The following is a 15,962-nucleotide window of genomic DNA, read 5'->3' on the forward strand; positions in this document are numbered from 1 at the left end:
ATACTTTGACCACTTTTGTCTCAAGAGCTATATCTAACTCTTTCTTGAAAGGATACAATGTTTTACTTCAACTGCTTTTTGTAGAAGCAAATTTCACAGGCTTATCACTCTTTAAGTGAAGAAATTTCTCCTCATCTCAGTCCAAAAAGGCTTACCCCTTATCCTTAAGATTATGACCCCTGGTTCTGGAATACCCCCACTATCGGGGTCATCCTTTTGGCATCTACCTTGTCTAGTCCTGTTAGAATTTTATAGGTTTCTATGAGACACCCCAACCCCCTCATTCTTCTGAACACCAGTGAGTCCTAATGAACGCAATCTCTCATCATACATCAGTCCTGCCATCCCAGGAATCAGTCTAGTAAACCATTGTTGCACTCCCTCCATAGCAAGGGCATCCTTCCTCAGATAAAGGAACCAAAACTGCACACAATATTCCAGGTCTGGCCTCACCAAGGCTCTGTACAATTGCAGCAAGATATCTCTGCTTCTATATCAAATCTTCTCTATCCAAGTGTCACGCTCTTTCCCCATTGACCTGAAAAATTATTATTTTTCAATTTCTATTTGAAATTTACTATTGAATGTGTTTCCACTATTATATCAGGTATTGCATTCCAGATTATAGCAATTCCCTGTGTTTTAAAAATTGTTCTCATAGCTATCCCCACATTCTTTGGCAATGATGTTGAGGTTTCAGTCTACCTTGCCAATACTTCTCTCAAGCCCTTGACTGCCTTTAGGACATCAGCCTGCTTGTTCAGCATCAAGGCATAAAGGAATCATAACTTTCTTTCATTCATAATTAGGAAGGGTGAAGGCATTTTCTTCCACATTCAGATTAAACTCTGTTCCTTACCACCAATACAATGCTTTGCCCTGTCCATCTCTTTTTCAGAGCAGACTATTCCGAACCTTGTTTGAGTTCTGTTTGAGCCTAGCTTAAATCCTTCAGATTCTGTGTGCTTTCAAAAATATTTGCCTGTCCCTCTCCAAGCCTTTAATACTCAATGCCATGTCGGATATATGATTTATTGGATGAGGCATAAACCATAGCCTCATCGGCCCTCTCACTTGGATATAAGAGATCCCATGGCACCATTTAAACAGGAACAAGGTAAGTCCCCTGGAGTTCTAGCCAACATTTATCCCACAATCAACACCACCAAAAAACAGAATATCTGGTCACTGTCACATTGCTGTTTGTAGACCTTGTTTTGTGTGAATTGCACACAGTATTTCATGCATTAAAACAGCAACTGTGTTTCCTTGGAATTTGGGGTTTAGGGAGTCACTACACTTTATCCCTTTTCTCAAACTCTGAAATGATTCATAGTGAAATCTCTTATTGCCCTTGTTGGACAGTGAGTATACTTTATTAAGTAAGACATGACACATGCTGATGTCAGAACAATAATATTAAAACTCAGCAACATTACAATTACAAGCTGATACATCAGGCAATGCAGCATGTCCACATGGTCCCTCTCCAAGGCCCCTATCTGTTGGAAGATCCTGGGCCTTCTCTGGCTGAATATTTCTATCCTTACCCAGGGAATATTTTTAATATACATTCTTTTATCATCTCATCATTTCACTTCATATAATTTCAAAGCCAAGCAGTGAAAACATGGCCAAACACTTGGTGTCTTTGTTTTTTATTAGCTCATTCTTGGGGTGTCATTGTAATGTACGCTGGGTAAAAGCAGTTGAGAAGTAACTTGATGAGAATTGTGGGTTGAGCTGTCATTATTCATGAAGTGGAGATGCCAGCATTGGACTGGAGTAGGCACAGTAAGAAGTCTCACAACACCAGCTTAAAGTCCAACAGGTTTATTTGGTAGCACAAACTTTCAGAGCACTGTCCCTTCATCAGGTGACTCACCTGATGAAAGGGCAGTGCTCCAAAAGCTCGTGCGACAGAATAAACCTTGAGGTATAGCAAATTATCTGTTTTTCAGCTTTATTAGATTTTTGAAGTTTTTTTGTCTTAACTTCTTTGATCAATAAAGGCCTGACCCACAATTCCCTTCAAGTTACCTTGCTTTTACCCAGGGTGTATTAGAAATATAGTTCAGAATAACAGTGAAACTAAAGAAGTGAACAGGCAACTAAAGTATTTGAATTAATTCCCATTAATCAGCAAGAAAATTCAATGTAGAGATTTCCAGGTTTCTTGCAATTTTTAAAGTACTTTATAGACTTTAAGTGCTTTGGGATGCACTGAGGTGGTGAAAGGCAGCATATACATGGAAATCTTTCTCTTATTCACTTCCAGACCACTATTCTAGTGTACTCCTTGCCATATTTAGCCTATTTCCAAGACATACTAATCCCATTCACTCATCATTCCTGACCACAATGACCTACACTCATTTCCATTGTCCAATGCACTAAATTCATAATCCTTGTTGCATTTATAAATTATTTTATGGTCATGTCTCACCTCATCGCTGTTAAGCCCTTCATGTCTTAAACCTTCTCCTGAATATTCTGTTCCTCTGCATCCTTCTGTGCATCCTGCTCATCTGTCATCCCATTTATTTATTATTTATTCAAACTCACTCCTCAAATTCCCTACAAATCACCTCAAAAATCATCTTTTTGAGGAAGCCTATTTCTTCCTCTTCACTGCTGATCTCGCTCACCTAGGTTTGCCTACGTTTTCCTTATATCCATCACAAATTTCAATTCCACCATACTTGGAAATACATAACTGCTGTTGCTATCTTCTCACCAAGTGCTTTGGATCAAACTGAAAGTGACTCTGCAAACTTTTTCTGTTCCTTGGGAAATAACAGACCTGTTGGTTTCCGTGCTGTATTGTCCTTTCCCCAGCTGGTTCACTGCGCACACTCGAAATTGGTATGAACGAGCTGGTGTCAAACCACTCACGGTAATGTGCATCACTGCTGGATTAATGTTAGGTAACCGTACTTTCCACGGTGAGTCTACAGAGTCAAACAAAATAGAAAAGACAGTTCCAAGGATTGGTTAGCACATCTATCAAGTTTAAAGTTCTTCCCAACATATGTTCACAAATGTCAAGACGCTTCATTGTAATTGTGGAAAGCATTTAAGTCAAATTGTCTTCTTGTTTATTTCATAGAATCCCCACAGTACTGGAGAAGGCCATCTGGCCCATCGAGTCTGCAACAACCACAATCCCACCCAGGCCCTATTCCTGCAACCCCACACATGCACCTTACTAATCTACCTAACATTTTTGGAGTGTGAGAGGAAACCAGAGCACCCAGAAGAAACCCATGCAGACATGGGGAGAACGTGCAAACTCCACATAGACAGTGACCCAACTTGGGAATCGAACTCAGGTCCCTGATGCTGTGAGGCAGCAGTGCTAACTACTGTGCCCTTGTAACCACTCTTTATTTCACGTAATCAAGTTATCCTCAAAAGGGTACTACTATCCAAAAGCATTTCTGAGGGTGTACATCATCACATATTCATTTCATTTTGAAATGAATATGTGATGATGTACACCCTCATTGAAAAAAAACACTCTTTGCTGCTTCAGCAGCTGAACTACGATCCTGTGGGTTGAGACCCTGAGGTCAGGATCAAATGGTATTGCACTTGATGGGGAGCAAGCACTTTGCAGTTATTTTCTCTGAACCCAGACAATCAGTGGGCAGAAGGTAGGTTTGCTATTCAATAAAGGAAGCTCTTGAAGCTGAAAGATCAATACCAGGTCTGCAGCAGCTTATTGTTCAGGTCAGTGAGAGAGGGGGGGAGCCTCCATTTTGAAATGTTCTCTCTCCAATTTTTAAAATCTTTGCCATCAATAGCCAGGCCATCACTGTGAAAGGAGAGTTTTTTCATAGCGGAGTCTATGCCTCCAGGTATGATAAGGAGTGCCTCAAAGACTGCCTGGAATGCTGGATCTGTGATCTTGCTTGCCACCAAGAGATTGTATTTCGGTAAATGGTCTATCCCCAATGCTTTAGGGAAGCCCGTAGACTGAAAGTCTCAGTCAGCCTGTGGCAAAGTTCAATAACATGTCTTTAAAGGTCCTTATTTGGCCATCTACTGATTGCAGGTGGTTAGCCCTGTCATCAACCACCCCTCCCCTCCCTCTACCGTTTTTGGAAAAATGGTGAGAGAGCAGGGTAGTGCCAACAAATCAACACTCCAGTGGATATTTGCTCTCTGCTACAGCACTTGCCTCATTGAGTCTAAAAGTCCTGCCTCTGATCTAAGATGTGGGTTTTGAAAAGGGGAGATATGAGAGATATGGACAGGTTTAGGGGAGGGAAATTCTAGTTACAGCCTCGGCAGCTGAAGGCAAGGATGCCAGTTGTAGTGAAGGGAAAACTGGAGGTGGGCATAAACACATGCTCATAGCACAAAAATATTGCTATACATATATCCATTCACCAAAGTACAAAATTGCAGAAGCAATAACGATTTTTAAAAAATTACACTTCCAACCACTAATCCTTAGGTAGCACACTGCTCTCTCTTGTACGCCGGAATTTTATGTACACTCCCATCCCACTGGGAGCAAGGAGCAAGTTGGGGCATGTGCAGTCAGGTGGAATAGCAAGGGTGTACCATGCCAGATGCTTTCTTGCCTCCACTGCCCAGCAGTAGGAAAGATGGTGGTCACTTAAGGGCCTAATTGCAGCTAACAAATGATGCTGAACAATTTTAAATACCTCTGCCAAGAATTGTACGACCTTGCCAACTTAGTGCAGGTGAGATTAAAATCAGACAAAGCCGACACCCTGAATTTGACCCAAACTGGGATGCAGGTAACCTGTCACAATATCTGAGGGACTGTCCGATTATTTTTGATAGCAGCATATTTCCACATTCAATGTTGTACCTTCAAGCTCACCTTATTAAACTAAAGTTTTATTGTAAATGTTTCTTATATATCATGGACAAGAAAAACTTGGTCATGATTGTTGTTGTCAGTGCAGAATTCTGCCAACCTGCCTGCGTTGTGTTTGGTGGTGGTGAATCTGGCAGAAGTGAAAATGTCTAGGGTAAACTTATATTGCAATGACAAGTTAGTGGAGGGCCACTCTTCCCCTGGCAGATGGTGGGAATACCACTGGCATTAATTTGAATCTCAGAATGCTCATTACAGCAGCTGCCTGCCAGTTTCCCATCAGGACTTTCCAATCTTGTGTCACATCGGCAGGAGATCATGTCGGTGTCAAACCCAATTTCTGAAGAGTGGCATGCACAAGATTGCCTCAGTTCGCTAGACTTTGAGGGGAGTGCAACACAATCATAGTGCTGGTGTGCTCCTAAGGCAGACTGATTCCAGCCTCAATGTCCTTACTGAGCTGGTCTTCATGGACAGCACTTATCTGCTGGATCCATGGACAGTGTAAGGTAGGGGTGGGGGTGACAAGGGCTCTCAACAGCAGAGGGGCAAGGAGGTGGATGCAGAAGATGAATTGTGAAAAGCAGAGAAAAGGAGACAGAAAGGGGACAAGTGGAAGCTGGACCCTGACAAGGTTGCAAACACGGGGGTCAAAGGGATACTACACAGTTTACTGATAGGAAAAAATTGTTCCCATGCCATAAGGATTAAGAACCCGAGGATATAGATTGATAAATGTTGCAACCACAAGGAATTTTTTTTTCACACAGTGAGTGGTTATGATTTGAAGTGCGCTGACAGCCTGGTGGAGGCAGAATCAATTGAGGCTTTTGGATAATTATCTGAGAAGTAAATGTTTGCAGGCCAACAGGAAAAAGGCAAGGGAATGGGGCCAGAAACGAAATGCTCTTGCAGAGGGCCAACTTTGACATGAGGGGCCAAACAAAGGCTACTTTAATCATACTATGGCCATAATTTTTCAGATGGCGGGAGCTTACATTAAGGCTTTGGCCCCCTCATTTGGGAGGGATTCTGATGGAGGCTTCCACACCACCCCTTCCCAGCCCAGATTATTTCCAGCCTTCCCCCATGGAGCCTCAATCTCCCGCCCGCCTAACAATTAAAGCTGAGTGGGAACAGCCCTTAATTGGCCTTGTAAGGGCCTTAATTGGGGCAAGGGCAGGCTTTCCAACTGAGGTCTTGTCCATGGCAGCATAGAATTGCTGCAAGGTCAGGTCAGACCAGAAAACAGAGGAATCTCAATCCTGCAATTTCACCAATTGCCCCCCCACCCCCAGCCCGGATGGAGAGTGTACAATTCAGGCTTATGGTTTATAAGGAAATGTCTCTTAAGTTAGGGACAAAATGTGTGGTTCCTTCCATTCTGTAATCAGCATGTTTGTGCGCAAGGTGCATGTATTTCTTTCCCCTCAGTGATTTTTCCGAAATTAAATAAATATCCTCGGATTCTTAAGGTTATTTATTATCGCAGCGTCAGAGGGTCAGTCAAGACAATGGTTTCCCGACAAAAGAAACTTCAATCTGGTAATTCTATCAAAAGCTAATGGCTGGGACATTATCAGTCATGAAACAAAAAGCTAGTTCCAGATACACACCCCTTTTGACAATGTTGTGGAAAAAGGTTACATGACACAAGAGACCATTTTGAAATCTCTATATTCCTTTTAGAACCAAGGAACCCTTAGATTGCTGTTTTAACACCAACTGGAGGGAAGTTCAGCAGCCTGGCTGGATAAGCATCTCTTATATCTCAGAAGCCTGCTTGATTTTAATAAATCTCTGATCCGCACCTACCAAGTGATCTAAGCACAGAAATGCCATCATGTCGAATTGTCATTCACTTCAAGGACTCTTGATTTGTTGGCTCCAGCCAGAACTTCATCTGGGCTGAGTTCCGCCACAAAGGAATTACCGTCTGGACTTTGACTTTTCGGACTTTGGAAATCACATAAACTAATTAATTTGTGGTTCTTTTATTGTTATTGTCCATAGTTATAAATCTTCCTCTCATCTATCCTGCCCTTATTGTACATGAGATAGGGATACAAGTGTGTGAGATATCATATTTTTTTGAGTGGTGAAGGGTAGCATCACCTAGTATTAAATAGAGATTGTTGATGAAGGAATTCCCCCCAAACTTCCTGTCCGAGGACTGAATCGCCTTTTCGGGCTTCCTCCCTGTACCTGGAATACACCTGCCAGCCTGAAAACTGAGCCTGAGCAGAAATGTCTTGAAGTAGTCAACAACTGGCCACTTATGGACCTCAACAGAGCCAAGGGCTGATTGGCCAGCCTAGGCCTTGCCTGCTCCAGCATAAGAATGCAGAGAAGTTAGGGAAGGTGGGAACCTGGTGGGAAGACAAGGAATTTTACAGTGTCCCCCATTCCCCAGTTTTCTTCAGAGTGATAAGAATAAATTTCATTTGCCCCATTGTCTGAATTGTTTTGAAGTCTGTTTAAATGTTGATTAACCAGCGTGTGAGAAGTGGTAAAATTCAATGATGTGTGGAGCAGGTAAGCATGAAACCATTAAGTTTCAACAAGTTGTGCAGTTCCAACAACACAATTGTGGTTTACTAGTGGATCATTTTATCAAAGATAAAATCTTGATCAATTTTGACCAGAAAAAATGTATTTTTTTAATTCTCACCAGAATGCCTTAAAAGGAAGAATGAAAAAATATCAATGTGTTTTTGGCACATTTTAGATGGCCAACCTTGTTTAATTAAGTGCTAATAGCATCATAGTGTTTGTTTTGGAAAGGTTATTAAAACCACAAATGAATGGAATTTCTCCATAAATGTGAGCAGAACTAAATTAATGCTATAGAAATGATACGATTTCTAAATACGAGATTAATGTATTACTCTGCTCCTTTCATCATAGACAATGACTTGTTTGGTTCCCTTACAGAAGGCATCAGGACTTCCTATTAGAATTTTTTTAATTAACTGAGAAAACAAAGATAAACTAAATTAGAAAATACTTAATGGGGTAATAATACAGGAATCAAAGTTTAAAGACTATTTAGTTCAGTTTTGGAATTCTACTCAGCTGCTGAAAAGATGCATTTCATTTTGATCTGCAGAAGTTATAATGGTGCACTTCATGTGACAAATTTATTTAAGTCAGTTACAATTCATTACCAAGGGAACGCTTTGACCCCTTATTACTGCAAAAGAACTAAAGGTTGAGACATTGAGCAGAGGAAAAGGAGGATGATTCTGGATCTGAAAATCCTGTGCAAGAGGATGAAATTAGGCTAATTTTCAATGGTGGAAAATTTAAAGAACATGATCCAAGTCTTAAAATGCAGAATGGGAATGATAACATAAGATTTAGACAAAGACCATGATCTAGCAGCCCCATTAGTCATGGGCACAAATGCCGTTATAATAAATCTCGACAGCTGTGACATAGGTTCACTCACAGTGATTCCGTGAACCTGACTTCCATAATGTTAAATGCATTTTAACAATGGGCTTAACAATGCAATGTCTGTCCAAAATATCTCTTCACCCCTTCACGGCATGATACCACAGCAGCATGAATCATGACTGGTTTTCAAAAACAAAAATTAGTCGTGATGACCACATCAGGGGTGTGTTGGTCCCAGGAGTTCAGGGATATGATGGGGCATTTCCCCAAGCAGTGCATTGGCACAGGGGCATGGCAGAGAGCACATGCAGGGGATTACTCTTTTATTCAGGGTGGGGAGGGGGCAGTTCTCCTTATTTATGTGTTTAAGCTTCATCCCTCCAACGTCTGAGAGATCCTCGCCAGAACTCTGAAATTGCACAGAGCGCCGCTTAATCAGATGAAGAAAGGAGACTGTGAAGCCAGTGACTTTCACACAGCTTTTTTTGCTTGATCCAATATTTTGCAATGTTGGGAAGATGCACCCACTAATTATACTTCTGCTCTAATTGTAAATTCAAGCTCCTACTTTATTAGGGAAGAAATACTCAACAGGTTGCAAGCAATCAGAGACATTAAGAAAATGCTTTTTCAAGAGCAGTTGATGGTTAGGGCTGGATTTTCCTTCCGGAGATGAGATTAGGGCTGTTTCCAGGTGTTGAATGTATCCCTGAAGGAGAATGGTCACTCAGTGGTTTTGCCCTGTTAACTATCCTGCAAACAATTAAGGATGGCGGGCAGGTTCTTGAATGTGGTTGGCCAATAAGAGGCCTAGCATCTGAAAGAAGTAGCAGGTTGCACAGAAGCTAAATGAGGGAAAGGGTGGCCACAATGAAGGCTCCCTTTCTCAAACTTCTTAAAATCTTAAATTGAAAAATTACTTTGACAACCAGGCCACCACTATGAGGGGGCAGGGAAAGACAGTCTCTCTGGCAGGTGGCCAGTGGCTGATCGTGCACCCAGCCATGCATTGACTACTCCTCCAGGCAGCTGCATTGTCTCCCCATTACCTGCAGGGGCCTGGAAGTTGACTGAAAATTATAGCCATTCTTCTTTAAATGGTCTCAAAAACCCGATAGGCTACTGACTGCTTGTGGGATGGTAGCCTGATTGGCTACTCACTGACGGTAGCCGTGGCACCTCTCAATTCTGGATCTGTAAAAATGACAGAGTTGCAGATGGAGCTGAGGAACTACTGAACTGGTCAATGGGATTACTTTTCGATCTTTTCTGCCATGGCTCCCAGCCCTGGCAATAGTTGAAAATCTAATGCATAGAAACTAGGCAGGCTTATGCAATGTTAATTGACTTCAGTTGAAAGGAGTATATGGTAATTTGCTTAAAAATGTAACTGATGCTATAGAGACAAGTGTAGGTATGTAATAATCAGTATGGCAAGTGGTGAAATGATGAATACTGCAATTGCACCATTAGCAATTAGTCAGTTAAATGTTCTACCCACTTAAACTTTGAGGTAATGCTCCTGCTGTGATTATAATTTATGAAGAGACAAATGTCATTGCCTGTTTATACTCACATGCTAATTGACACTGTTCAAGATGGAGGATAGTATAAGAGAGATGTAACATATGAGATGAAATTCCAGTGAAGAAGGTGCTGAACAGGGTATTGAACAGTGCATACAAATTTCAAAACAATGGAGCTGCATTTCTTTGAACATAAGAACATAAGAAATAGAAGCAGGAGTAGGCCATCTAGCCCTTTGAGCCTGCCCCGCCATTCAATAAGATCATGGCTGATCTGAAGTGGCTCAGTTCCACTTTCCCACTTTCTCCCCATGATCCTTAATCCCCTTGCCTACCAAAAACCTATCCACCCGTGTCTCAAATATATTTAGTGAGGTAGCCTCTACCACATCAACGGGCAGAGAATTCCAGAGATTCACCACCCTTTGAGTGAAGACGTTCCTCCTCTACTCTGATCTAAACTGCGCCCCCCCTTATGTTGAGGCTGTGCCCTCTAGTCCTGCTGTCCTGAGCGGGAAAAATCTCTCTACCTCTACCCTATCCATCCCCTTCATTATCTTATACGTCTCTATAAGATCCCCCCTTCATCCTTCTAAATTCCAACGAGTACAAACCCAGTCTATTCAGCCTCTCTTCATAGTTCAACCCTCTCATCTCCGGTACCAGCCTAGTGAACCTCCTCCGCACTCCCTCCAAGGCCAAAATATCCTTGCACAAGTGCGGCGACCAAAACTGCACACAGTACTCCAGCTGTGGCCTCACCCGTGCCCTGTACAGTTGCAGCAAGACCTCCCTGCTTTTACATTCAATCCCCCTTGCTATAAAGGCCAGCATCCCATTTGCCTTCCTGATCACCTGCTGCACCTGCAGGCTGGGTTTTTGCGACTCATGCACAAAGACCCCCAGGTCCCTCTGCACCGTAGCATGCTGCAGCTTTTCGCCCTTTAAATAGTCGTCCCTCCTACTATTATTCCTGCCAAAGTGGATAACCTCACACTTGCTAACACTGTACTCCATCTGCCAGGTCCTCGTCCACTCGCTTAGCCTATCTAGATCCCTCTGCAGACTTTCCACACCCTCCACACAATTTGCTTTTCCACTTATCTTTGTGTCATCTGCAAATTTCGACACCCTACACTCGGCCCCCTCCTCCAAATCATCTATATAAATGGTAAATAGCTGAGGCCCCAGCACTGATCCCTGGGGCACTCCACTAGTCACCAACCGCCAATCCGAATAGCATCCATTGATACCAACTCTCTGCCTCCTATTAGACAGCCAATCCTCTATCCACGCTAACACCTTATCCCCAACTCCATGCCCCCTAACCTTCTGAAGCAACCTTTTCTGTGGCACCTTATCAAACGCTTTCTGAAAATCGAGAAACACCACATCCACTGGTTCCCCTCCGTCTACCGCACTAGTCACATCCTCATAGAATTCCAATAAATTCGTCAGACACGACTTCCCCTTAACGAATCTGTGCTGTGGATTCGTTAAGGGGAAGTCGTGGCCATTTTTGGCCATTCCACTAGCCTATCAGGAGGCAATGGAACAGCTCCAGAATAAGACAGGGCCTAGACAGTCCTGGTCTTGGTTGCCTTCATGATTTTCTATGGCCTCGTCAGGAGTAAAGTGTTACCCTCCCTGCTGCAAGGTTAGCCATGTTAGAAGAGATGGAACCAAAGTGCTGGGGATTCCTTGACTGAGAGTTTCCATTTTGTCAGTATGAAGGGTCTTTAATCTGTCTTTAACAAGGAAGAAGGTGCTGCCAAAGTCATAGTGAAAGAGGGGTAGCTGAGATTTTGGATGGTTTAAAAATTGAGGGGATTCTAGAAAGGCTAGCTGCACTTAAAGATATTAAATCACCAGGAGTGAATCAGATGCATCCAAGGATGCTGAAGGAAGGAACAGTGGAAGTTGCTGAAGCACTGGCTTTTAACCCTCCGTACGTACATGGGTGGTGCCAGAGCAAGCTTGTTCCAAAAAAGGAGTAAGTGTCATTTTAAAGCTGGGAAAGAAACTTTTCATATTTGCTTTGAGCCCCTTAAAGAGGCACTATTAGCCTATCTTGGAATTTCTCAGCAGTTCAGGGGCACAATAAAACCAACTGTTCTCAAAACTCTTGCTGTTTAGCTCATCTACGGCTAGTGTGGAATTTGCTGGGCTGCAAACAATTCTCATGTTTTATTTTACACTATTGCATATCTGTTTATAGACAACAGCTAAAATATGACTGCCTCTTTAAAAGGACAACAATGACCCTAAAGTGAAGGGTGACCGAAAACTCATTTCCTTTTAAATTATGGCAGCATGGTACAACTTATTACCTTTGGGAATTAAAAACAAGCCCTTGTAAACTTTGAAATGAGATAGTCCAGCAGCTGAAGAAAATACCATTACTATACGACAACTGATATAGAAACCTATTAATAATTTGAAATTTTGTTAGAATCTGATATCTTTTTTAACATTTATCAGGACAAATATGAAAAAGGCCAGTGGGTTGGGGGGGGGGAGGAGAGAAATGGACGTGTATTTTAATGTAAGGAACTTAAACAGTGCACACCATCTGACACAAAAGACAAGGTTAAAAGAAACAGATACAAACCATTTTCTAAAGGAACAAAAACATTTAACAGCCATAAATTCTTAATAAAGCAACACAGTGAAAGGTTCAGGAAGGGGAGGGAGAACATGTTACAGTCGTACAGACATATATTGCTGAATGGGAGGAAACGTAATATTCCATTATTAGGTTTGTTTAATTTTAACAACTTTTGTTGCAGTGATGTCAGCAAAATAAAGTCCCATAATCAACAATCACACTAAAACTTAAACCTAATCATCACTAACTTGCACATCTTTTACATTCATGATTTTGGATTAAACTCGTTGCTGCTGTTAATAAACTGGCTGAACATTCAGATACCAAAAAGTATTCTCCATCCTAACTTTTCCCCAATTTTCATACAGACTCTTTGTCCTAATCTTTCCCTTATTGCCTAAAGATGTCTAGGTTAGGGGAATTAGCATGGTAAATATGTGGGGTTCCAGAGATGGGGCCTGGGTGGGATGCTGTATTGGAGAGTCTGTGCAGACTAGATGGGCAGAATGGCCTCCTTCTGCACTGTAGAGATTCCACGAATTTCCAGTGGCACTCTCCTCCCTAACCTTTCCCCAATCTCCAGAGGAAAACAGCAATCTCACAGGTACAATGGGCTGAAAGGCCTCCTTCTGTATTATTTCATTTTATTCTATGAAACTTCAACAAGTTAAATCATGTCCTCAGAAAGAAACCAAAAAGGGAATAGGTTCAGAAAAAAACTGGGAGAAATGCTGCACTTAAGTGAATAAATACTAAAGGAGAAAAATGTGGAAAATTGCTTTCACTACACAAAATTATGACTCTCTAGTTATCAGAGAATTCACTGCCTAGCAGGGTAATTCAATTTTTAATGTCCCTTCAGTTACACAACACCTACCACAATGCAAATCAAATTAATTGGAATTACTTAACTAACATTAAATAAGGCTTCTGTCAGCAAGAAATTACATACAATCAATGCTAATTGACATCCTTTTCATGGAAGATGCTCATCAACAAAACTGATAGTCTATTACTTTATAAAGCATTATTTGCACAGTTGACAACACTGTTAAACACAGCAATGCAAAAGTAGTACTCACTGTTTTCAGACAGCTCCACAATATAGTGAAGGATGTGGCTGTTTCCATCAAAGGGTCGTGTCCATGATAAATCCACTGCTTGACTGCTTGAAGAGTTCAAACTTGCCTGCAGATTTCTGGGTGGGTGAGGGAGTTCACTAAAAAAAAGTGAAGAATAATGACGGATTAGTTGATCCACCATTGTTTATACATGTCAAGACCAAGTCTGGTCTCAGGTGCAGTGTGATTAGAAGTCAGCGGATGATTGTGTAGGATGGACCAAAATGATTTAGGCATACATTCTGTTTGGATTTTTAATTAACACTTTGATTTCATATTTTGGGCTGTAACTTGCAAGCTCCAGGATGTTAGATGTGAGGGTGGGCGTGCAAGGCGAGGGGGTGGGCATGCGTGAGAGTGGGGTAGTGTCGTATTCCAGTAATGCGTTGAGAAACCATCCATGAAACCCCATGTATTTACCATGGTTAATTTCCCTAACCTACACATCTTGGGACTCCAAGGGGCAATTTAGCATGACCAATGCACCTAAGCTGCACATCATTGGACTCTGGGAGGAAACTGGAGCACCTGACGAAAATCCATGCAGACACGGGGAGAACATGCAAACTCCACATAGAGAGAGTGACTGAATGGCCTCCTTCTGCATTGAAACTAAGCCCCAGTGCTGTGAGGCCCCAGTCAGTGTGCTATGTGACACCGTGGCGCCCAACTCCACCATAATTTGATGAAGCTTGACTGCAAAATCAAAGCCCATGGAATAAATGGGACAGCAGCAGCATGGATACGAAGTAACAGAAAACAGGATAAATATTGATAGTTGTGTTTCAGAATGGAAGGAAGCATGAGTAGGATTTCTCAGGGGTCAATTGTAGGAATACTGCTTTTCTTGATGTGTATTTATGATTAGACTTGGGTGTACAGGGCACAACGGCAACATTTTCAGAAGACACAAAACTTGGGGGTACTGTGAACTTTGAGGGTGGCACTGATAAAACAGACTTCAGAGACACAGAAAGTTGGTGGAATGGGTGGACATGTAGTAGTTGAAATTTAAATCAGAGAAGTGTGAAGCGATATATTTTGGTCAGAATAACAAGGTGAGGTAATAGAAAATAAAGGATCTAATTTTAAAGGGTGTTCAGGAGCACTGAGACATGGGGTACATGTGCACAAATCATTGAGTGAGACAGGGTAGCATGGTAAATAAGGTATATGAGATCCTAGACGTTATAAATAGAGACATAGCGCATGAAAGCAAGAAGGAACCTTGTGGTGATTATTTCTTTCAGGGCAACACAGCAGAATAAGGGGCAATCACCACAAACCTTCGTGTAACACTGGTTTGGTCTCAACTGAAGCATTGTGTCAAATTTTGAGAAGTATTCTTTAGGAAGGATGTGAAGACATTGGAGAGGGTACAGAAAAGATTTGCAAGTTTGGCTTGAGGGATGAGGAACTTTAGTTGCACGGATAGACTGAAGAAGCTGTGCTGTTTTACTTAAAGAGAAGTTTGAGAGGAGATTTTGTTCATAAGGGCAGAAGGATCAAGAATCAGAAGACACCCAATTAAGGTGACTGGTTAAAGAACCAAAGGCGACATGAGAAAAACCTTTTTACACAATGAATGATTAAGATCTGGAATGCACCACTTGTCAGTAAGTTGGAGGCAGATTCAATTGTGACTTTCAAAGGGAATTGGATAATTAACTCAAGAGAAAACATTTTCAAGGCTATGAGAAAAGGGCAAAGGGTAGGTCTAGCTCAAGCTTATCTAAACTACAGCCCAGGGGTCTGATTTGGCCCCCAAAGGCTCTCTATGCAGCCCCCAGCACCAGTTTTCAAAACAAGTGAGTTTCAAAGGAAGGTTATTCTTGGAGCTATTCCTCTCATCACAAACCAGTTCTCTCCACTCTTGCTTCTGATAAGCAGACTAATGAGTCTACATGCAGCAAATGGAGGAGTGAAATAATGTTTGATTGGAGGAGTATTGGTCTGTTGAGAGCTACTAGGCCAAGGGAGGCAAAGCAACATTGAGGTTGGAGCTTAAGCAGCCAGATACAACTGACCTGAAGCCTGGGAGGGTAAGTTCGAGTTGGGGCCAGGGAGGGGGGTTTAATATCCCCCTCCTCCCATGCCAAAAGGTTGGACAAGCATGGTCTAGTTGAATTGCTGTTGCACAGAGCTGGCATAGACACAAAGGGTTGTGAACTATGATTCTACGAAGTTGGAGGAGTAGTTGACCTGCGATGTTTTGTTGCTAGAGTGAGGACAAAGCCCACAAGAGCCTCGAAGGAAGTTTGGACGGCATGGTAGCATAGTTGCTTCACAATTCCACAGATCTGGGTTCGATTCCTGGCTAAGGTCACTGTCTGTGTGGAGTTTGCACATTCTCCTTGTGTCTGTGCAGGTTTCCCTTGGATGCTCCAGTTTCCTATCACAGTCCAAAGATGTGTGGGTTAGGTTGATTGGCCATGATAAAAATTGCCCTTAGT

The 15,962-nt window shown here is 42.1% G+C and overlaps 1 protein-coding gene across 1 annotated transcript in view; it reads right to left on the reverse strand.

Annotated features, from left to right (window-relative positions):
- Positions 1-15,962, reverse strand: part of sdk1a (sidekick cell adhesion molecule 1a) — an 815,932-nt gene that overhangs the window by 202,161 nt on the left and 597,809 nt on the right. The window contains exons 14-15 of the mRNA XM_080206403.1: positions 13,471-13,607; positions 2,804-2,951 (exon numbers count right to left, since the gene is read on the reverse strand). Coding sequence (XP_080062529.1) covers positions 2,804-2,951; positions 13,471-13,607 — 285 coding nt within the window. The remainder of the gene's footprint in view (positions 1-2,803; positions 2,952-13,470; positions 13,608-15,962) is intronic.

This window comes from Carcharhinus amblyrhynchos, chromosome 18 (genome assembly GCF_965287045.1).
Source record: "Carcharhinus amblyrhynchos chromosome 18, sCarAmb.v2.hapA, whole genome shotgun sequence".
In the NCBI taxonomy this organism is placed as follows: Eukaryota; Metazoa; Chordata; class Chondrichthyes; order Carcharhiniformes; family Carcharhinidae; genus Carcharhinus; species Carcharhinus amblyrhynchos.